This window comes from Vicia villosa, linkage group LG3 (genome assembly GCF_029867415.1).
Source record: "Vicia villosa cultivar HV-30 ecotype Madison, WI linkage group LG3, Vvil1.0, whole genome shotgun sequence".
Lineage (NCBI taxonomy): Eukaryota > Viridiplantae > Streptophyta > Magnoliopsida > Fabales > Fabaceae > Vicia > Vicia villosa.
Genome location: NC_081182.1, coordinates 47,154,192 through 47,179,867, shown reverse-complemented (window position 1 = coordinate 47,179,867; position 25,676 = coordinate 47,154,192). Strand labels below are relative to the sequence as shown.

Sequence of the window (25,676 nt, the reverse complement as noted above, 5' to 3'; positions counted from 1 at the left end):
AACTCCGCAAATCCCTACTACTTGCATCCGAACGAGAGCAATGCACTAACTCTTGTTGCTCCATCATTGGACTATAAAAATTATACATATTGTCATGATCAATGAATATTGCATTGATTTCGAAGAACAAATAAAAATTCATCGATGGTTCATTCTCCAAACCAGCTACTTTCAATCCATTTTTCGTTTAATGGATGTGTTACAACACTATGGTTCTTTCTTGGATTCAAATGTCATTTCATAATTGATTGGAAAGTCTATTATATGGATTGAAGCTGCTTCAAATGTTTGGAAGAATCTTTTAATTAGGTTTTTGCAAAGTGATATCTTTCGCATCTCACACATTCAAGAAGAACTGTATCGTTTTTTCCAAGGTACTCTTGATATCTCTGAATATTTTACTTAATTGATAGTGATACGGGACAAGTTAGAGAATTATTGTCCCTTTCCTTGTTGTAAATGTTCATTCGTTTATTCATGTGGTGTTGCTGAATCTACTAAGACGTATCGTGAAAAAGATTATGTGATTTGGTTCTTGAAAGGGTTAAATGAATGCTTTGCATATTCAAAATATCAAATAATGATGATGAATCCTCTTCCGAATATTGATAAGGTTTTCTCCTTAGTCATTCAACAAGAACATGAATTAAATTCCAATATTCCCATAGAATCCACTGAAGCCACATTCATTGCGCTACATGTCAATACACATAGTTTTTCTAATGGCAAAGGAACTTCATTTAACAAAGGGAAATGATTTCATCATCCAAAAGAAGTTAACAGGGTATGCACTCATTATGGAAGAACAAATCATACCGTGGACACATTTTTCTCGAAGGGAAAAGTTAACAAGATATAAACATACTTTGTTTTTTCCTTCTTGCAAATCTATCTTTATTATCACGAATCTACTTCTTTTGAAGGGAAAAGTTTTTGGTATTCAAACCATATTCAAACCCCCTTTCTAGTGTTTTTCACACCTTCAAAATGGACTTAGAGGTACATGCATGATCACTAGGTAAATCAGTTCATAAGGAAACAATGTTGGATAAGTAAAGAGGTGTTCATGGAAAATGACATCCTTGGAAATATAGACTTTACCCGACTTACTCAAACACTTGTAAACCTTATGCTGAGATGAAATCCCTAAGTACACACACTATTGATTCCTAAATTCCAACTTATGTTTGTTGTAGGGACGAGTGAAAGGAAAACACAAGCAACCAAAGACTTTGAGTGTGTCATAACGAGGATACTTGTGATACAAGACAAAGAATGTGGACTAAAAACGAGCTAGATCTGCAGTAGGTAACCTATTAACCACATAAATTGTAGATGCAAAGGCATGTTCTCAAAATAAAAGTGGAAGAGAAGCATGAGATAACAAGGTAAGGCCCGTTTCCACAATATGCTTGTGTTTGTGTTTGACTGTACCATTTTGATGATACATGTGTAAACATGTGAGCCTATGAGAGACTCCTAACTTAGTTAAATGCATGGTGAATGGTCGAAATTCTCCCCCATAATATGATTTTAAAGCTTTAATGGTAGTTTTAAATTAAGTTTGAATGAACTTGTGAAATAATGTGAAGGCATGAAGTGTTTCAGGCTTGTGTTTTAGGAAATATATCTAAGTGTACTTGGAAAAAGCATCAACAAACGCAACATAGTAAAGAAAGCCTAGGGTAGAAGGAAATGGTGTTGGGCCCCAAAGTTCCGTGTGTATTAATTAAAAAGGAGAGTGATACATGGATATAGATGAAGATGCATGCAATCTATGAGATTTGCCAATACAACAAGATTTACACAATAAAGTGTTTGAATTACGAGAAAACAAAATATTACAATGCTTTAGAGCTTGTCTAATAACTGAATAGTTTACATGACCTAGACTAAAATGCCAACGAAGGATAGAACTAGCTTTACCTACACCAGATATCATAGAGCATGAAAAAAACTTAGCATTGGTGCAAATAGAAAAATCTTTGGAACAAGACATAGTGGACATCCTTGAAGGCTCCATAACCAAGCGTGGAAAGCAATACAATCCATTGAGTCACGTAAACTTAAAAGAAAAGTGAGCTTAGAAAGTTAAGATTTCATGAAACACTTGTCAGCCAAGAACTTAATCACAACATTGTTATCACACGAAAACTAAGATACTAGCAATAGATTCCTTGTAATACAAGGTACAAGAAGAATATCATTTAGAACAAGTATGGTTGAGGGACATAAAGAGGGAGAAATATGAGTTGAACCTACACATATGAATGAGAGGGATTAGCCATTAGCAACTCTGACACGATAATTACCTGAATAAGTTTTCTTAGAATGCAAGTAAAAAGCATGAGAAGTGAGGTGGTGTCATACCCCAATTTTTTACCCTAAGATCATACATCATTTGCATATCAACCATTAATCAAGAGTTTCATCTTAAAGCTTTATTTTTGGTGTTGTGCTCATTTCACCTGTAAGGGGAATCATCGAGCACCAATGTTTTTTTGTTTGTATATGTTATACTAACCAAAATACCAAAAATATTTCCTTGTGCTTTTGTATGTTTGTGTTTTGTAGGTACCAAGTCAAAATATCCATCAAAAAGGGCATATTTCAACATTTTCACTGTGCAAATCGATTTGCATAAAGTGTAAATCGATTTACACAATTGTTTCTGCACCATATTTGCTTCTGTCATCAGTGCAAATCGATTTGCATAAGACAACAATCGATTTGCATAATTGTTTTTTGCCTTTTTCTACAGTGCAAATCGATTTGCATAAGGTGTAATTCCATTGTACCAGTGCGAATTTTAAAGAATGAAGGCAATTTTTCAGATTTTAAGGAGTGTGTCACCACTTTCATGTGTTGGGTGAAGGTTCTAGATTGCACAATCAATTCCCAATATCATTTTGATCAATCTTATCATGTACCCTCATTTGATGACATATACATCAATGGGTCGTAATTTTGGCTCCAAATTCATTTACCAAACCTAATTTCATTTACCAAGCCTAACTCCAAACCACCACTAATCCCAAGTCTAAATCCTATAAATAGAGGCCTCTACCTCTTCATCTCACAAGCTTGAAAAGTCAAAGAAACTCTTGCATTTTCTATCCCCATCTCTCCCAAATCACTCAAAACTCTCATCTTCCATCAAAACGTTAGTGAGCTCCACCTTGATCCTCACTAACTTTGAGCTAAACATTCATCTAAACTCTATCTCTTCATCAATTGTGAGTGAATTCAAGCTTTGTGTTGAAGCAGGCATAGCGGCAAGCAACAAAAAAGATTTAGAAATATTGATCCGAGAATTATCGTCCTCAGAGATGGAGAGATGCCATTCAACAATTTCTACGGTTTCGAGCTTTGGTTTGAATGAGCAAAAAGTAAACAAAGATATAGACAGGAAAAGAATAAACACATTCATAGAAGAGAAATAACTTATCAGGAATGTAAATATATTCACTCTTCACAAACATACACTTACCAACCCATTATACTCAACCTACGATACTCATCTATGTCATCACGTATCTCTCACATAAGCGTCCATCTCTGGAGCACAAACGAGATCATCTCACAACTAAGGTTATCTCTAACGCGAAGTCGCGAGAACATCCGTATTCTCGCGTCGGCGATCTCTCGCGCCGCTCAAACACGAAAGCATTAAGAACAGATACAAACAGTGAATGCTAGCTCTAAATCTATCTCTAGAGTTCAGAACCAACACATAATCATCCTAGATAAGGATTCAAGAAGTTTATCTCTAAAGCACCCCAAATCCCCAGCATAGAGCAAAAATCCAGGATAACATCAACACAGATTCGTAAAGCAAGTTAAATATAACATTATAATCGGTAAATATACATAAGATTCAAGTAAATATACAAACAAAACCCAACCAAAGAGAAATACACAATGAAGAAGAGAAATGAACCGAAAATCTCCCGGTTTGTCAGCTCCGTTCGACGCTCAATCCACCCTGATCATCCTTATGCAACCTCCGAAGTTGTTTTCTAAGCTAATTTTGATCTAAGAATGAAAATGATGGAGTTGGGACTGAAACTTTCCCAAAACCATAACCCTAAAATGTCTCAAATGAAGAAATATAAAGAAAATTCTGCGCAGGTCCGCTCAGCGGACCCCCTCCGCTCAGCGGACTCAAAATTGAATCCAGCCTCTGATTTGCTCCGCTGGAGCTCCGCTCAGCGGACCCCCTCCGCTTAGCGGATGACAGCAAAAGTGAAATCTTGTTTTCGCCATAAGTTGAAAACCGTAACTCCGAATTGTGTCCGGTTCGAAGCATTGGAAAGCTTATTCAATGCTCTATCCAATAATGAATGAATGGAAACCAAAATGATAATTTTTATCATCCTTATTTTGAGCCTTATTCTTTGATGAATTGGTAGAATTTGCATTCTTGAAGCTTAGCCTTTGGTCTTTATTACTCAATGCTCCAAAGATGCATGAATACCTATAAAATGAATGGAAAACTATTAATTGGTATAAAAGTATATGAAAATACAATTATTCACAAAGTATACGTATTTATACACAAAACGGGGAATTATTCAAACGGTATTAACAAAAGTATCGATAAGTGCCACTATTTACATACACAAAATAAGTACATTTTGGGACTTATCAAACTCTCCCCAACTTGAAACTTTGTTTGTCCTCAAACAATGTCAAATAAATCAAAGAATCAAAAGTAATAAACCAAAGAATTGTGAATCATCAAGTTTTGAAAACCAAAAACAAATGTATGGCTCAATACAAAAACGTATAAACAAAGTAAATACTTACCACTATACTACAATGACAACATGTAAATGAAACTAATCCTAAGTACAAAAATCATGCAAAACATTCTAAACCAATACATGTTATCTTATGAATCACACCTAGCAAAATTTCATCAATGGATGAAGAACACACAAAGGTGGAGGACTTTTAACACTCATCCAACAATCTTGCAAACAAAAGATTAAATTATGCATTCATCCAAAAATCGCATTGAAGATACAAAAGCAAGAATCACAAGGACTTTTCAAGGTTGTAATGTGGCTTGGTTAACAAACAAGGGATAAGTCCTAAGGCTAATCGAAACAAAAATTTGCCTAAACCTAAGGGAGTGATCAATCTACCAAAGATTCAAACAACAAAACCTCGATTAAACTTCTTCCATAACCACAAGTTTCTCAAACCAATCACAATACTTATTAGCACAATTATTCACTTCTCTTTTCTTTTTCTTTTTCAAAACTTTTTCTCTTTTTTTTTTCTTTTCTTTTCACATTTTTTTCTTTTCTTTTCAACCTCATAGCAACAACCAAATAAGTGCACAATCATTTCTCTCCCCAAATTGAATTCAACCACATCATCATGTGAATACTCCCTACTTTCTAAGGCAAGGTAAAAATTCATACCAAAAATCATGGTTGAGGGTTCAAGAAAACAAAGAATCAATCATCCATGCAAAAATGAGAACTAAACACTCTAAGATAATCATTTAGCAAAAACAACATGGACATTGACAAAAAGGCTCAAAAGGGTTAACAAATGATCACACACTCACAAGGTGAATTGACTATTTGGTTCTGGTGGTTGTGCTCAAAATGAAACAAAATGCCTTGATCCTTTTCATGCTTTCATAAAATCAACATAAACAAAAGATTAAGCATAATAAAATCCAGTTAAAATAAAGATTGTGGCCTCCAGCATATGTAAACAATGGAAAGCTTCCTCACATTTATGGTTTGGGAACTAAAGTGATTCAATCAACAAACAAGTAATGCAAAAGAATGAATGGTATGGTAATTGTACAAATGAAAAGTTTCCTAAACATGTTATGCTATAGAAAGCGATAAATGAGTACCTTGAATGATACAACTTCAAAAACAATATCCTACCATACATCCGCAAGTTAAAACACTCAAGCTTTGGAAAATCACCTAAAAAATCTTCGAATCACCGAACAAAATTTGAGTCCAAAAAACCAATAAAATAATTAGAAAAACAAAACTAATATATATTACTAATTAGCCTTGGTGAAAGTGGGAAAAAGAGTGAACCAAGTGGAATGGAAGCCCCACTGGTACAAAGCAGGAAAACAAAATTCTGCTATGCTCGCTTAGCGAGCTCTGTTCGCTTAGCGGGCACATCAGAACTCAGAAAAATCAGAATTGCACCAGCTGTTCCAATCACACACCACTTCACCTAAATTCCTCTTAAACATAAAAATAAACAAAACTTTACAACCGTTGGGGTGCCTCCCAACAAGCGCTTGTTTTACGTCGTTAGCTCGACACCTTTATTGGATCGGTGTTTGGAAAGTAGCTTCCTCCCGCCATGCCATGGTGACGTCTCACCGCACAAGCCTAAAGAAAGTGTCCTAACCAACCACTCAACAAACATTACGGGTACAAATATATACAACAATTAAACGAACATAAAAACGAAAGTATACAACTATATACACAAACAAACACATATGTACAAGTTTGGAACAAATACAATTATTATCATACAAAAAGAGAAAATTGGTGAATGTTGGATTCACAAGTTGTAAAATCAAGATTTTGAATAACGAACTGGCCCGATCTCAACGTGTTTCACCAACATTCACCAACAAAGTATACTTGTATGCAAACATATACAAGTAACTATATGGTGAACATAAACAAGTAAACATGTACAAGTAAATATATACACGTGAAACTATACAATATATACGATATATACAAAGCTCAAAACCACGGAAACTATTGCGATGCAATCAAAACTATCCCCGGCAACGGCGCCATTTTGTTGAAGCAGGCATAGCGGCAAGCAACAAAAAAGATTTGGAAATATTGATCCGGGAATTATCGTCCTCAGAGATGGAGAGATGCCATTCAACAGTTTCTACGGTTTCGAGCTTTGGTTTGAATGAGCAAAAAGTAAACAAAGATATAGACAGGAAAAGAATAAACACATTCTTAGAAGAGAAATAACTTATCAGGAATGTAAATATATTCACTCTTCACAAACATACACTTACCAACCCATTATATTCAACCTACGATACTCATCTATGTCATCACGTATCTCTCACATAAGCGTCCATCTCTGGAGCACAAACGAGATCATCTCACAACTAAGGTTATCTCTAAGGCGAAGTCGCGAGAACATCCGTATTCTCGCGTCGGCGATCTCTTGCGCGCCGCTCAAACACGGAAGCATTAAGAACAGATACAAACAGTGAATGCTAGCTCTAAATCTATCTCTAGAGTTCAGAATCAACAGATAATCATCCTAGATAAGGATTCAAGAAGTTTATCTCTAAAGCACCCCAAATCCCCAGCATAGAGCAAAAATCCAGGATAACATCAACACAGATTCGTAAAGCAAGTTAAATATAACATTATAATCGGTAAATATACATAAGATTCAAGTAAATATACAAACAAAACCCAACCAAAGAGAAATACACAAAGAAGAAGAGAAATGAACCGAAAATCTCCCGGTTTGTCAGCTCCGTTCGACGCTCAATCCACCCACGATCATCCTTATGCAACCTCTGAAGTTGTTTTCTAAGCTAATTTTGATCTAAGAATGAAAATGATGGAGTTGGGACTAAAACTTTCCCAAAACCATAACCCTAAAATGTCTCAAATGAAGAAATATAAAGAAAATTCTGCGCAGGTCCGCTCAGTGGACTCAAAATTGCATCCAGCCTCTGATTTGCTCCGCTGGAGCTCCGCTCAGCGGACCCCCTCCGCTTAGCGGATGACAGCAAAAGTGAAATCTTGTTTTCGCCATAAGTTGAAAACCGTAACTCCGAATTGTGTCCGGTTCGAAGCGTTGGAAAGCTTATTCAATGCTCTATCCAATAATGAATGAATGGAAACCAAAATGATAATTTTTATCATCCTTATTTTGAGCTTATTCTTTGATGAATTGGTAGAATTTGCATTCTTGAAGCTTAGCCTTTGGTCTTTATTACTCAATGCTCCAAAGATGCATGAATACCTATAAAATGAATGAAATACTATTAATTGGTATAAAAGTATATGAAAATACAATTATTCACAAAGTATACGTATTTATACACAAAACAGGGAATTATTCAAACGGTATTAACAAAAGTATCGATAAGTGCCACTATTTACATACACAAAATAAGTACACTTTGGGACTTATCACTTTGGTGTTGTGTTCTTGGAGAAGATTCAAAGTTTGTGAAAGAATTGGTAAATCTCTAGATCCACTCCATATTCCAAGATGTGATCCATTGTTGTTTGTGTGTGATGCACCTTTAGTGCTACATTGATGCTATTTGATGATATTTTGATGGTATTTTCATGCATAAGTTGATCCAAGATCACAAGATGTTTGGTTTTATGTTTAAACAAGTTTTCTTCTCTTTATTTGCTGTTTCTTTGAAAAACTATGCAGTGCAAATCGATGTGCATCTTGTGCAAATCGATTTACACAGTTGTTTTATGCGCAGAATTTTAAAATTTAAGTTATGCAAATTGATTTACACTTTGTGCAAATCGATTTGCATCTGACAGAATATGGTTTTTTTCCTTTTTAACCTTGTTTTTGTATCTCTTCTTCCTCTACTTCATTAATATCATTGGATCTAGGATGTTGATAGGTTTGAAAAAGACAAATCCATAATATTAGATGAATGATATTAATGATAGTTTGAGTTATTTTATTTTAATTTCTCTTTATTCTTCTTCTCCTTCTTTTTCTTTTGATCGATGAAAGTTTTCAATATCTTGAGAATTCTTATGGATTCTTGATGAAAACGAGATCGCTACCTATTTTCTTTTCGTGCGGTATTACTTTCGGAGAACGACCTATATATCGTTTCTCTCGCATGCATTAGCACATAAATTGTTGACTGGTCTCGTTGTAGGGTGACTTCTACATAAGTCACTTGGCGATCTGCTTAACATTGCGCAACATTTCGTGTCCCGAATAAAAAGATCCAATATGGCTGAGAATTGTATGCGGTTGATTTAAGACTTATGGAAGTTTGTCGTGTAGTCGCTATGATTTTATCAAGCTTCTGATAAACTTCCATTAAATTTAAATCCGAGATCATCCTTCACTCACCATCGATCTTCATTACTAACAATTCGATGATATACTTGACAAGTTTCAAGATGGTCATCTTGCTAACATTTAACAATTAACTTTAATTTCCGCATTTTATTATATTGTTCTTTATATTTCTTGCTTTATGATTTATTTTATCATTCATCATGTTTATGTTTCCGCTATTTTCTCTTTGTCCATTTGGACGTTTGTTTATGTTTCCACTATTTTATCTTTGTCCATTTGGATGTTTGTTTATGTTTTCGCTATTTTCCTTTTGTCCATTTGGACCATACTCTATTTTTGTGCTAAAATATTAATAAACAACTTAAAATCCTAAAAAAAATACCTAAGCCCCATGGACTACTGGTTACTATCATGAGCATTTTGGAGACCTGGACTTGTTGGACTTAGTACCTCTGGACCCTGTTATTTGCCATCATTCTGTCTATTATTATGTCTGGAATTGGGTTGTTGTCTATCTGTGCAGGTATTTCCTCGAAAGTCCTTGATGGTTAATTCCAAGGCACTGTGATAAGGATTTCGCCTATACGCAGTCGTTACTCTGCCCGATTTTCATCAAAATTTTATAATGTAATCCAAAGGATTGATGCAAGTGGTGCTAAAGATAATCAAGTTCATCTGGATTCTCAAGTGGTAATGCATTGGTTTAGTGTTGGTAGTCCAAAGGATGAGAATTCTACATTGACTCTTAATGTCAAGTGTTGGCTTCTTATTTTGGTTAGACCGTTATTTTCCTTAACTTTTACTTTACGCTCTAGGATAACCTCTTTATCCCCTCCCTTTCTTAGATTTTCAAAATCTTCTCTCTCTTTTTACAAAACTTTCTTATGTTTGCAACCACTTTTAAAATATATTTATTAAAAATATCTTTTGCCCTTAGTGGCTTTTCTTCAAAAGTTTAGACACGATTAATTATTGTAGTGAGTTACGATATCCCACGATTTTGATATTGATTGATATGATGGAATATTTTCCACTTGAGAGAGCCAGTGGCATACTTGTTGATTTTATCCAAGTTGGAGCCCTTCTTTCATTTGTGATGCAAAGAAACCATCTATTCTCATGTTCAAGATTAATGGCTGAGTATTTCTCTCTGACGACGATAAAGTGTTTATTCCTTTTAAAAAAACCTTTTCCCTTTTAAGCGGAACTACATTAGCTCTGACTTCTTCATTGCACCGAGGAGGTATGTAGGCACAAGATGTAAAGTCTTGCCGAGCTTATTTTAAAAATCAAACAAACCTTCTTTTGCACACACTACACATATTTTCAAAAAGGTTCCTGTGGAGTACCACAGATATAAGAGGTGTTTAAGACCTTCCCCTTGTATAATTAACACCTGTACCTAAGATCTCTTTTGTTTTAAAAAAACAAACGTTGAGTTTATTTCTCTCTTTTCCCATTTCCTTTGGAAACAATAAAGCGTATTGGCGACTTTCACTGAAATAATGAGTCAAGTCAACCAATGGCTCCGATCTCAGATTTTCTCCGCTACAGGTGGTGAGAGGCATCTGAGTCCTCAAACCAAGTATGGTTCTCAAAGTATTAAGGCATGGCATGAGCTTAAATAGGAGTGAATTGCTCATAAAACAATGCCAACAATCAATCACAACATGACCATATTTTCCACAAAGCTGATAAGTTGGTTGATTTCCAGATGAGATGTAGCCTTTACCATGCCTCGACCATGATTTATGTATCCACGACCTCGACTGTTAGCATAATTCTCACGCACACCAACTGTTTGATGATTTTCATTCGCAACATCGGTTGAGACCGAGAAATAGCCAACTCTTGACGAAACTTATCAAGCTGAGCTTCCTGAACATAGAGGAGTGCTTCTACATCATAGAGGGAATGAGGCTCATGAGCTCCATACATTTGCATAACAAAAAGATTGAACTCCCTAGGAAGACCATTGGGGATGTAGTCAATCTGATCATGTTCATAAACTAGATCTCCAACTGCAAGCAATGAGATCACAATAGCTTTAACACGTAACAAATTCAATGATGGAACTGGTGCATTTCTTGATGGATTTCAATTCAACATGTAGCTGGCAAACAAGAACTTTCATGTGCCCATTGAAGTACTTGTGAATTCTATCCTAAATTTCAAATACATGCTTGAATGTGTTTATCATATTTTCCATTCAATCTTCATCATCTTTACAAATAACCATAACCACCTAGATATAGCAAGAGATGCACGGTTGATGGTTGACAAATAGTTACAGTTATGCATGCTTGCATGCATGGTGATTCCCTAACATACATCAATGCATATACTAAGGATGTTATGTAACTTGCAGCTTAAACTAAGCTAACCTCCTAATATCTTCAAACCCCCTTGATCTTGTAGGGAGTATTAGAATAATTCTTCACATAGAGACTAAGTTAGTTAGAATTATTCTTGTAAATCTTGTAACTACTTCGGTTAATTATTTAAATTGAATATAACTAGTTGGAATTGATTAATAACTAACTTTATGTTAAGAGTGCTATTTAAAAATTGTAATTAGCCAATTAATAATGAATCAGGGTGTCATTTGAGATTAGACAATTGACAGGATCCTATGAAAGAGTTATTCCCCGTACGTAGATTTTATATGAGATCTGGTTCAAAGCTGGTTAAATTGGAGAGTCCAGTTCAGAACAAGAACAAACACTCAGTGTTTGGCAATTTTCTTTTTAGGGATTGATAGTGGGACCATGCCAATTGATTGAATATCCAGTATTAAGGGTGGATGAATTTTAGCCGACCGATTCAAACCGATCGATCTATTGTAATTTGTGTGAAAACGGTTCGAATTGGATCGGGTGTCGACTTGATTCAGTTGTTTAATTTGAATATATGATTGTTTCGGCCGGGCTCAAATAATTATTTTGGATCCATCAGAAATGAAATCCAACCGAACTCAACTAATACTTAATTTTTTATTTTTATTATTATATATTGGTACATTTTAAAAATGGGATTAAATAACATTATGATATTATCTTTTTATAATTTAATAATGAAATTGTTTATTCACAAGAATACAAGAAAATGTAATACAAAATTTTAATTGTTATTTACTCTGTGCTTTAAAGTATGATAATGTTTAAATTAATGTTAAATGATATTGAAAATATTATCATGTAATAATAATTTTTTTCAATAATAAAAATGTAGTAATAATTTTTTTGAGAAAAGGGGATATGGATTGAAAGTGTAAAATATTTTTACATTGTCAACCAATCACAACCATGTATTCAATTAAAACACAATTTTAATTTAAAAAAAACTATTATGACATGGCAAATATAAGGATTTTGATTGGTTGTATGTGTAAAGTTAATTTACACTGTCAGTACACTACCTTTAAACTCTAATTTTTTTCAATAATAATAAAAATATAATGTTATTCTAAAATTTTGATTATTTTTTTAAAATTAAAAACTAAATGTTACCGAATTTATAACAAATTATTTTTATGGATTTAGTTTAATAAATATTAAACCGATTAAATCCACCTGATTTATTCAATAAATCGATCTAATTGAATCCGCCAAACACTAAAATTTTATCGGTCAAAATTGAGCCTTTAAAATAAAATTGTGATTTACGTCAGATTTACATTTTGGACCAAATATCAACCCAAACCGATCGATTATCCCGTCCTATAAGTATCCACACCAACAAAAAAATAATAGACATGCTAGCTATAGTAGGGTGTACATGCATGGCGTGCGAGCAAAGGTACGTTCAAGCTCGTGGGTGGTGACCCAATTGTGAGTCACATGATGAACAGAGAAATAAGTTTATTTGTAATTTTCTCTCTTTCTTCTTTCCATATTTTGTATTTACTTGTGATTTTCTATTTCTAGTCTTTCTAAGATCACAGCAGCCTAGAATGCATTGACCTCTTAAAAAAGATAATTAAATTTTGATAGAGATTTTACGTTGAAACCTTGTGAATTAAAGAAACAAAAAATCAACATGATTACCCTACAAACATGCTAGTTGGACTATATTGTATCTATCTTCCTTGTTATTAAGAATACACGTCCACAAAAAGATTGAAGAAATTAAGAAGATTTTTCCATATATGATATACACTGCAATATGAATTGTTCAACTACGACATTTCTGTTATGAGTAGTAACATTCAAGCCAAAACTTATCCAACATTGAGTCATCATAGCTAGATTGGTAGGCCCTTCCTTTCCCCTCAAGAGCAATTAATATTGTGCATGGAGGTTACAAGAGTACCATTTGACATTAAATGTAAAACTAAAAGTGATTTTCCCTCAAGAGCCTCTAAACCTCACATTCTTCAATTTGCCATCACTGTATGACTTGTCAAAAATATCCATAGAAAAATTCTATAAAATAAGTATTTCCTCAAAACTCTTATAATTGTTGTACTCCTTGCCTCTTCCACCAAATTAGCAAAGAAACCTTTTATCTTCAACAAATATACTATCTTGTTTCTATTAAAATACAATTAGGTAAACTCTAATGGTAATGTGATTGAAAGTGTTAGCTAGAGAATAACTAATTTTGTTTTGTGATAGTTGTTAGGCACAACAATAATTGAACTAAAGTGGTGAATCATAAATAGATAAAAGAGCCAAAATGATACAAAAATTTTTTTGGGTGTTGAGATTTAACAATACACAACATGTTTTTAAAATACTGAGCTTTAACAATACACAACAAATTTTTGAAAGGAGTCAAACTTTAACAATACAAGACAAATGTGACATGTTAAGCTTTAACAATAAAAAACATGGTTTTTAAAGAGTTTTGAAAAATGTTGAGCTTTAACATTACATAACAAGATTTGATTTAAAAATGGTTGAGCTTTAACAATATAAAACCAGGTTTAAAATAGGAGAGATGTTAAGCTTTAAAAATACAAAGCACAAAGTAAAAGAGGAGGAGAGGTGAGTACCTTGACAATTTTAGTCAATAGTATCCCGTTCCTTTGGATTTTAAGCAACAATGAGGAATCATACATCTCAAGCAAGCATATAAGGGTAAACATTTCAAGTGGTGGGTGATACATGATATATGTATCATAGATACAATCAAAGTGAGTTAAGATATCAACGTATAAACTCAAGTATATGAAGTTATGAAAAAGGAATGACATACCTCAAGGTCAATCATACCATGTATGGATGAGTATGATGTGTATGATCAAATGGATAAATATCTCATGTATGTGGGGTTAGTCAACAACATATATAAAGATAAAGGTATAAAACAAAAGGTATATAATACAAGTATATGGATCAATCAAGTATATATACAAGTAAATAAACAAGGTTTGATCAATCAAATAAGGATGGACAAAGTCTTAACAGATGTCAAGTATAAACATGGTATAAGATAAACATTTTGGTTTTTTTTTGTAAACACTTAAACACACAAATTCAAAGTTTAAAAGATATGGTTGATTTTATCATGGTATAGACATGGATATCAAAGTATGATTATGGCAATGATGAACAAGTTAAAATTAACAAGGTGTTACATCAAAAATCAAGGGGAAATATGGATCAAAGATTAGGATTTTTAATGTGTAAACAAAGTTCATTAATTTAGAAACAAACTAAACCCTAGGGGAAAAACAATTGGGATCATGTCATCATCTTCAAAAGAAGCTAAATTCAACCCTACTGGGATCATTCAAATACAATCAATTCATTTGGTAAAAGAATCAAAAATATTTTTGATAAAAGACTTTTTTAAAAGGATTAAAAAGTACTAGTTTTGACCTAATTAAAAAGTGATAAAATAAATAATATTTTTTAGATTTTAAAATATATTCTCAAAATATATAGTATAAAGAAGTAGTGTACAAAAAATAAAGTCAAATTGATTTAGTTTGCTATGTGAAATAAATTGATGAAGTTGTAAAAGAAAAATGGAGAAAAATAATGATAAAAAGAACATTTTGTGGCCAAAGGGTCTTGAACCCAGGTCCTGAATGTCACAATTTAAAACCTTGACCATCAGCCATGCACTTGTGGTATTTAGAATATGCAATCAATTCATAAAATATGTGAAATGGGTGAAATTCTCAACAAAAAAAATAACTCAGTAGGTCTAGTGCGAGGGGGATTCGAACCCCAGACCTCATGAGCGCAAGGTGACAATAGGTGTGCATTCTACCATTGGGGTGACTATACATACACGGGTAGAAATGCATTCAAGTGATAATATGATGAATTAACATGGAAATGGCCACGTCAGCTCATCCCCTTCCTCAAGAACACCCACTCTCTCTATATCCCTCTCTTCTCCCTCGTATTCAAACTTCCTCTTCATTTTTTTAAATTTTCCATCTTTAATATCTAACTCATTTCTCAACCATTTATGACAAAATAAAAACCTAAATCACTCAAAATTTTACAAGGAATATCATGGTGAAATTTTTATAATTTAAAACTTCATGGTGAGGGCACACGAATGGCATTAACAGAAATGAAACCCTAGGTTTCCAACATTAGTAGTTTTTCATATGAACATGTTATCATGCATACAGTTGCAAGTAGGGACGTCAATGGGGAGGGGCGGGGGCGGGGGATACATTCCCATCACAATCCCCGCCCTTGAATATATTCCCCATCCCCGCTTTGGATCCCGCTATGGGAGGATTTTGTCCTCCATCCCCGTCCCAGCAGATCCCTGCGGGTCTTCACGGATCCCCAAGGTTCATGCGGAGATCCATAAACATGATTTTATTTATTTATTATTTTAAACCAAATTAATAGTAAAAGCTTCAAAAACTAACCACAAGAAATTTAGAAATTATTCCTTTTTGATAAATATATTGTTTTAACAATATTTAATCTATAATATTAAGTGTCATAACCACCAAAATTTCAAACTACAAAAATTAAAATAATCATTTAGATCTCACTCTTCTATTAACAATACATATATATTTTAAATTTGTGTATAAAATTAATCATATGAAATGACAAATAAACTTACATAATAATTTAAAATTATATATAAAATAAGGATATTATGCTATTTTAGGCGAGGCAGGGACTCAACGAGAAGGAGATATTTACGCCACCCCCGTCCCCGAAGTGACTTCGGGGAGACTTTGTTCCCCATCCTCGTCCCCGCAGGGGAAAATTCCCCGTCTCTGGGGCCCCCAACGGGGAATCCCCATAGGGATCCCCGCCTACGAAGGCAAGTTGACATCCCTAGTAGCAAGAGCACACTAAACACAACAAGAAATATATTTTTGCTTCAATGAAAATTTAATAGTGATGCATGTTCAAAGATATCAAGGTGCAAAAATCCTTACCTCTTGGAGAAAGTCCAAGGTTTCTTCAATGATGTTCTAGAAGTGAAACAATGATCCTCCAGAAAGCTAATGATACCTTGGTTGTGCTTTGAAACAACCTGAACACTTCTACTCGATCCTTCTTGCAAAATATGAGGGTGAGAATGGTAGGTGATGTTATGGAGTGTACAACACTTGTTTAGGGGTTTGATAAATCTATATTTGATGTTTAGAGAAGGTTTGTGGAGTTTAATTGGAGAGTGCACAATGGAAACAAATTTGGCTTGAAGACTTGCAAAAATATAGAGCTTTTGAAAATTCTGGTGGGGAGGGAATTTCAGAGTGTATTGAGGTTAAATTCTTATGAGTTTAGAGGCTTGGAGGGAGCCTTTATTTATAGGAAAACTTGTGGGACTTGGAGATGGTCAAAATCAAAAGTTGTAGAGTTTTGGTTTGGTTGAGATCAAATGAGAAGTTTTCATGATTTTTGTGGTTTCAAGACATGGTACAAGTGATGTAGGGTGGTTGAGAAGCTTTTGATACGTTGCTTGTCATTAGCAAATGTGGTTTGTGTAGAAGCAACAATCACAAAAATGGAATGATCTCTTGAACGATGCTTCAAATCAATGTGTAATGCCTCAAAAACTTGTACAATCTTCTGATTAAGGGGATATTTGCAAGTAATGTGGCATGTAAGCAAGAGATATGCAAATTTAGTTCTTGATTTTATTAATTTTGTGCCTTGTAAATGACCTATAAACCAAGTATGGATGCCCAACTTCATCTCTTCGAATCTTGCAGCTCAAGTATCCTATGAATGAGTTCTTGTACTTTTTGGAAAACCCTAAACATCCTCTACAACTTTGGTGTGTGGTGTTTTCTCAAATTAACAAGGGATCATTGTTTAAAATGGCCTCAAAGTCATGTACTTTTTAGGAACAAATCTGCCTTGAAATTTTCACTAAGTGTTGGCAATTGAATCATCAAATTCATGACTTCATAACTCAAAATCCCTGCACATTTTGAGGTCATCCTCAAGGAAAAATTTATTGTATGTAATGAGATCTTCAATCTAATCTTTGGAGCAAAAAAAATGGTGACTTGATGGAGAAGTTATAGCTTCCAAAGTTGAGTACTTGGACGTGTAAAAACTCCATAACTTGGAAAAATATTCAAAGCCCCAATTTTGACATATGATACTTTTGATTGATTTTCTTGATTAAACCTATCAAATGACTTCAATAATCATATTTTTATGATTTTGATCTTTAAAAGTCCATAGTTGACCAAAATTCCAAAAGTCAAAGGTAAACCTTGCATAGTTGACTTTTTGCCAATTGAATTGTAATTCTTCAAATATCAATTGAATCAAGTTCTTCTAGCCAAATGGATGATGTGGGTGAGCTATAATGAAGCACTTTAGGTTCTTGAATCATGTTTTTTTATCCAAAATACCATGCTTAACCAAAAGTCAACTTCCTCAAAGAATTGGGTCTAAACCCTAATTGAGGTACCAGATGATTTTGAAAGTTGTTGGTCTTAGTTTGAATAATTATTGAGTTTGAATATTGATGAGGGGAAACCCTTGAGCATATGAGAATCTTGAATCTTTTTTAGAATAAAAAAACCTTAATTTACTTGAGCTTTCTTGATCAATCACATATCTTGTGAAATAAGCAACAAGCAAACACAATCTTTTGTATATTTTTTAGATTGACAAATGATGCATGAATGATTTTAAATGAAATGAATGATGAAAATGGTGATCATACTCTTTTATATTCAATGCAAATAAAGTGGGATCTTATGGTCAAAAATTGGGGTATGACAGCTGCCCCTATTTTAGTTTCTTCTATCCGGGGAGGAGAAGATTGGAATCTTCGTCTCGACATGATAGGAGGAACTTAAATATAAAATAAAGCACAATTTGGGTCCTAAAAGACCACAAGTATGCTTGATATGATATGAATGCAAGACTCCGACTTTCACGAGGAATGGCAACAAATAACATCCTTACTTCAGAACAGAAGAAAAGGACCAAATTCACTGGAAAAGAAACAAATAAAATGGGGAGAGGTCATAATTCCACTGGGGAAGATTATGAATCAACTGGGGAAAATCACATACTATCAAATGATGATATCCTAAGCTGAAGGTGAAGGATTCCAAAGTTACAAGATATATCATCTACTATCGAATGAGCAATAGACTAAGCCGAATATGATATAAAGGAAAACAAGTCTTCTACTACCATAATAGGGGTAGGCTAAGCCGAATATGAAGTGAGATTTCGGGAAGAACAATCCAACTACTACCATAAGAATGGTAGGATAAGCCAAAGATGAAAGAACTTCAAAATTACAAGGTGTATCACCTACTATCGAACGAGCGATAGACTAAGCCGAAGGTGATATAAGGAAAACCAAGTCATCTACTACCATAACATAGGTAGGCTAAATCGAAGATGAGGTGAGAATCCAGGGAGATCAATCCATCTACTACCATAAAAGTGGTAGGATAAGCCGAAGACGGAAAGACTTCAAAGGGGAAAGGGTATATCATCTACCATCAAACAGGTGATGGCCTAAGCCGAAGACGATACAACTTCCAAAATAAGCTTCCATATAACCGGATTCTACTTCTTCTTTGACTAAGTCTTTAACTTAGAAAGGGCAACATACAAATTCCTTAAAAGGTAAACATTTGCTGTAAGGTTTTCACGACGAACTATCTCTATCATAACAAAGAGATTAACCATTCTGCAAGGATAAATAACATGTTTCTTCATTGGGGATTAACATACTGCTCCAAATAGATTGTCATCTTCATCCAAAAGGAAATTATGGGACATAAAAGCTTCTCAAATAAAGAGATCATCACTTGAAGCTGGAAAATAAATATGAAAGTATTTGCAATAACAACTGTCGGGAAATAAATCCTACTTTCTGGGGAACCGCAAACAGGTTTTTGTTGAGGAGACCAAGTCTTCCACTGTGCAAAATAAATGCACTCTCAATCTAGGATCACTGCCTAGAGATATCCAAATAATTATATCTGCTAGAGACGAATGGTTTGACCAAAATTTAACTTCTTGAATCATGTTTTTGAGCCATAGACCATGCTTTGATCAAAAGTCAACTTCCTCAGAGAATTGGGTCTAAACCCTAATTGAGGTACCAGATGATTTTGAAAGTTGTTGGTCTTAGTTTGAATAATTATTGAGTTTGAATATTGATGAGGGGAAACCCTTGAGCATATGAGAATCTTGAATCTTTTTTAGAATAAAAAAACCTTAATTTACTTGAGCTTTCTTGATCAATCACCTATCTTGTGAAACAAGCAACAAGCAAACACAATCTTTTGTATATTTTTTAGATTAGAAAATGATGCATGAATGATTTTATATGAAACGAATGATGACAATGGTGATCATACTCTTTTAGATTCAATGCAAATGAAGTGGGATCTTAGGGTCAAAAATTGGGGTATGACATTAGTGGATATTTCTATAGAAACATAAAGAACCGGATGTTGTGATCTAACTAAGAAAGATTGTAAGACATTTTTTTGATCCATTAATACGCAAATCCTGATGTCTTTGAGAAGATTGTTGCTGCAGAGACATTAGAGGTTGTTTAGGATATTCTTGACAAGTCATATATGTTCAATCAATGTTGGTTTGAAAAAATGACCACTAATTTTGGTTTCGATGATAAAAGGTTGTAAAAGAATAATTTTACTCTCTAGCGAGTATTATATGTTTAAAAAAGCTATGGATGGTTCTAAGTAACATATATTTTGAAAAGAGCTTGCTTATCTACTTATGACAAATGATCATATAGACTCAAGATAAATTTGGAAGATGTCATATAGAATCTTGATCATTAAGTATCTTGGTGAAATAACATTTGAGCATGTATCTAGAAGACTTCCCTCGGTTATCCTCTAATTAATGTTTTCATTTCCACCCTCTTCTCAAGACCTACTCAAGCAAATTATCATATTCCGTTGCTCTACTAAATGCTACATAGTCAACACTTTGATCCGCTATTTAAAAGATCAAATTGTTATCTCTAAAGAGTTTATCATCCGATAACCAATCACTAAAAGTTTAAAGTATTATTCTTAAAAACATCAAGTTGTTATCAATAAACATTTGTCATAAAAACATCCTTTGTATTTTTAATTTATTTCTTGTTATAAAAAAATTGATTAAAAGAAAAGAAATAATATTATTGAATGTATTTTTTGTTTTGATAAAGGCTTATTCATGGTATTTATACATTAGTCCAATTTTGATTTTGATTTTTACATTTCCATAGCACAAATTTAAGAAGAATTGTTTTAATATAGTTAGGAGAAAGATTAAAATCAAAAGGAGTGAAAGCTACATCTCACTCGAGTCACAGAATCCATACCACCGATGTGAGTTACTACTAGTTACTAGAGTAATCTCTTTGACCTTATTAATTATATACACACTCTCTGTCACAGAATCCTCACCATCATCTCTCTCCGCACCTTGTTTTGCATAACAATTCTTATTTCACAACTTTAACCACTTTGCTACATCACCAAACATAACTGTCCCATGAATCTCAATAATGCCGCCACACACAACACATGAAGGACCAGTAACTACCAACACAACAGCATTCATCTAAGAAACAACAGGTTTGTAATTCACACAACTCATCTTTGATTACATAACATATATTTAAGGTGTATGAGTATGACTATGTTCCAAAAAAGATGTTTTCATTTTAGCTTCTTTTAATGACAAAAAGACAAGGTATCAACAATCTTATCCTGGTTTTAATAAGATTCTAACATGTTTGTCTTCATTGTTGATGCATATAATGTCATGATGATTATGATGATGACTGTGATGGCCTTAAGAGACATAGCTTTTCCTCTTAGATGGGTAAGAAAGGAAGCAACTGGTTCTCATCTGTGAAGAAAGTCTTCAAGTCTTCTTCTAAGGACTCGCCGGTGCCGGAAAACAAGGTCCATTCATTCCCCTCTTCATATATTATTTGCTCAAATAAGAGTTAAAATGTCTTTAGGTAATTTCTCATTAACTTGGGTAATTTCTTATAATTAGTAATTAGGTATGATGAGTGAGTCATGCATGACACTTAATCTGTTGAATATCCAAGAAACCAAATTGTTTACCTGCAGCATAAGTAATGCTACATATTATTATGGCAGAGAGTGAGTACCTTTCGCATTAAAGGATAACATCTCCTACATAATAAGTACAGTAAATGAACTTTTTAGTTGTAGTTGTTGTCTTTTATGGAACCACATAAAGGATGAATCTACCTTGCCTTTAGGACCAACAACCCAATTCAGTATGTAATTATATGTCTACATGGTCCCCTATCATGTGAACTTAACATGTATCACATAATTTTGTTAGTATTTGTTTCTGTCACATACTTATCATACAACCTAACATATCACATCATTCATCTTCATCATCATGTGTTTCCTATGCTAGATCTCCATCATCTTAAACTAACATCCATCCAGCTAGTTAATCACTTAATTACTGTATTCGATTTTTCAAATGATTGTTAATTATGATTTAGGGACCATTTGGATTGCTATATTTGAGTTTATGTATAGTATAATTACTAAAAACAACTTATAACTACGGCTTAACTGCTTCTATAAACTCTCCTAATCAATCTCATAAGTACTTTTGTCATTATGTCAGCAGATAAACTTAAATACGTCAATCTTATATGATAAGTGCTAGTGTTATACGTGTTTATTCAAACAAGGGCTTAATTTATGTTGATTCTTTTTTTGCTTTCAGAAAGAAAAGGAAGAGAATTGGCAGAATGAAGCAGCAGAGGAGGTATCTATGGAGCATTTTCCTGCATACAGTTCACCAGATATCACCAATGAAGGAAGTACCACATCAACACCAATGACAGAAGAAAGAAATCATGCTATTGCCTATGCTGTCGCAACAGCAGCAGCAGCTGAGGCTGCAGTGGCAGCTGCTGAAGCAGCTGCTAGAGCTGTGAGATTGGCAGGTTACGGACGTAACTTGAAGGGAGAAAGAGCAGCAATACTCATTCAATCACACTATAGAGGATACCTAGTAAGTTTTCTTTTATCTGTTTTGGTAAAGTTGTTGATTATTATTTAATACTTCAGTTTAGTAGTTCCGTTTGATCCATAAATATAAGCCACCAACTCTCAAACTTTCAGTTACATGTATTAATAACACATGAACGACACTTGCATTCACATTGATTTTTATCATATCTTATCATATATAGTAGTAAACTTATATGGAAAATATTTGTATCACATTGTCTATATCGTGTCCAGATGTCTGTGTCCGTGTTTAATTGGTGTTGAGCTGTCTATGTAGGCTCGACGTGCGCTGCGTGCATTGAAAGGATTAGTAAGATTACAAGCACTTGTGAGAGGACATAACGTGCGGAAGCAAGCACAAATGACAATGAGATGCATGCAAGCATTGGTGAGAGTACAAGGAAGAGTAAGAGCTCGCAGACTCCAATTGACTCATGAGAAACATCAGAGAACAGTTGAGGAAGAGCAACATCATCATCCTATGACAAATGTTTGGGATTATAGGCGTCAAAGTAGCCAGAAAATCAAGGAAAAAGCTCTTCCACACACTTTCAACCGTCAGGTTAATGCTTTATGCAAACAGTATATATGAATTAAATCCATATAATATATATAGTTTTGATTTTCATTGTTTATAAATCTGTTTGCAGCAACAACAAAAGCAATATTTGCATATAGATCCAAGTGTTGATGATATTGAAAGCTATGTCACTGAACGTGAAAGAGCTCAATTGGATTGGAACTGGTTGGAGCATTGGATGTTATCACAATCACACAATGTTAAGCACTTAGGATTGGGCCCAGTTGAGACCCCACCATATACAACCACCACAGATGATATGTCTGAGGAAAAGACAGTTGAAATGGACATGATGGGCCTACTGAACCAAGAATATCATGATTTAAGCCCAATCTCTAAATACCACCAAAGACAGCACAGTGTGCCAAGCTATATGGCCCCAACCTTATCTGCAAAGGCCAAGATTAGGACTCAAGGCCCATCAAAGCATCGGGCTTCGTATGGGTCGTACTGGAGCTCATCAACAAGGAGTCCTACAATTGGGCTGGGCTATGACTCGTCGGGCTCTAGCGGGGCCACGGCTGCTCATGTGATAACAAGAAGCCCAAGCCCAAAAATGAATGGGATTCGTCTTCAATCTAGACGGATTTCGGGTGGTGACGATTGGCCCATCCCTCCTGGAGGTCATGGCTGGACAAGATTTGATTGATTTGTCTATTTTCTAAACTTGTTGATTATCATACTACCATGTTTTGTGTGGTCTAAACCTTGGGCATGCATTTGTAATATAATTATTACTTAAAGGCAGTGTAATGTCCATGAAATTGTATAACCCCACCCCAAAAAGAATATCTAGGTATCCTATTTCATGTTATGTCACTGCCACTTAGAAAAATGGTACTCCATGTTTGTCTAGAAAAATGGTACTCCATGTTTGTCCGCTTGGTATAAAATAAAAGTTAATGTTTGTTTTTCTTTCTAATTCTTTTGATTAACATGTACATTTCTAGAAAAAAATCGTATATTTCTTAAGTTAAAAGACTACTTTAAAAAGTTTAATCAACATAGCACCTATAAAATGTATCTAATTTGATTGAATATATATGTCTATTGAATGTCATTGTAAAATTATTTTACATAGTCGATGAATTTTCTATTTTCTCATTTTAAAATATGAAAAATAATAAGTATATTTATAAGAAAAGATACAATATAGGAAATAACAAAGTCAACAAATTGCATTGGCTATTAATCAAACGTACTAGTCAAATATTAAATTGCAACAAGTCACGATACAAAAAATGGGTTGTTATCACTAACTCTCTATATCAACATAGGCAATTACAATTTCCTTTATTTAAACCTTAACATCAATATCTTTTGATATATATTTACCATATTTCTCAACTTCAATAATTATATATTAATTGTATTAGTGTAAACTCGGTTTTTGAGGCGAACTGACTCCTTTCTCTTTCTTTTTGTCAAATTATTTTATATTTTTGCAAGAGTCGCCACCGACTTTTATTTTATCCAAAAAAGGAAAGGCATAAAAGAACAGGAAAGACCTTTTGACAGATTTTGGGTTCGGGGGGTTGGTTATACAAAGGGAAGGTTTTAAGCACCCTTTGTATCCATGGTTATCCATGGGCTCTTAGTTTTGCTTAGATCACTTTTGCTCTTGTTTGATTTTTAAAATAAGCTCGGCAAGACATTAAGCCTTGTGCCTACATACCTCCTCGGTGCAATGGAGAAGTCAGAGCTAATGTAGTTCCGCTTAAAAGGGAAAACGGTTTTAAAAAAAAAACGAATAAACACTTTATCATCGTCGGAGAGAAATACTCGGCCATTGATCTTGAGCATGAGAACAAATGAGTTCTTTGCATCGCTAATGAAAGAAGGGCTCCAACTCGGATAAAATCAACGAGTATGCCACTAGCTCTCTCACGCAGAAAAGATCTCATTATATCAATCAATTTCAAAATCGTGGGGTATCGCAACTCACTACAACAATTAATCGTGTCTAAACTTTTACAGAAAAAAAACCACTAAGGGCAAAAGACATTTTTAAGAAAGGTTTTAAAAAGAGGTTTTACAAACATAAGAAGATTTTGGAAAAAAAGGAAGAAGATTTTGAAAATATAAGAAGTGGAGGAGATGAAGAGGCTAACCTAGTGCATAAAATAAAAGTTTAAGGAGAGAATGATCTGACCAAAATAAGAAACCAACAGTTGACCGACGCATTACCACTTGGGGATCCAGATGAACTTATTATCTTTAGCACCACTTTGCATTAAGCACATTAAAATTTTGATGAAAATCGGGCAGAGTAACGGCTGTTTTCGGGTAAAATCCTTATCTCAATGCCTTGGAATTAACCATCAAGGACTTTCAAGGAAATACCTGTATACGCAAACAGACAACAATCCAATGCCAGACAGAACAACCACAGAGTAATAACAGAATAAGGGTCCAGAGGCACTAAGTCCATAAGTCCGAATCTCCAAAATGCTAGGGATAGTAACCAGTAGTCCAAGAGAGAACCTTAAGCGTTTTTTTAGTTTTTTGTTGTTTATTAGTGTTTTAGCATAAAAGTAAAGTATGGTCCAAGTGGACAAAAAGAAAATA

At 34.1% G+C, this 25,676-nt stretch overlaps 1 protein-coding gene across 1 annotated transcript; it reads left to right on the top strand.

The window, feature by feature from the left end:
* The first annotated feature begins 20,737 nt into the window (after positions 1 to 20,737).
* Positions 20,738 to 24,005, top strand: LOC131655628 (protein IQ-DOMAIN 21-like). Its single transcript, XM_058925466.1, has 5 exons — positions 20,738 to 21,088; positions 21,314 to 21,421; positions 22,239 to 22,529; positions 22,806 to 23,090; positions 23,179 to 24,005. The coding sequence occupies exons 2-5, from the start codon at positions 21,335 to 21,337 to the stop codon at positions 23,755 to 23,757; spliced, it is 1,242 nt and encodes a 413-aa protein (XP_058781449.1). The 5' UTR covers positions 20,738 to 21,088; positions 21,314 to 21,334; the 3' UTR covers positions 23,758 to 24,005.
* Positions 24,006 to 25,676: the final 1,671 nt, after the last annotated feature.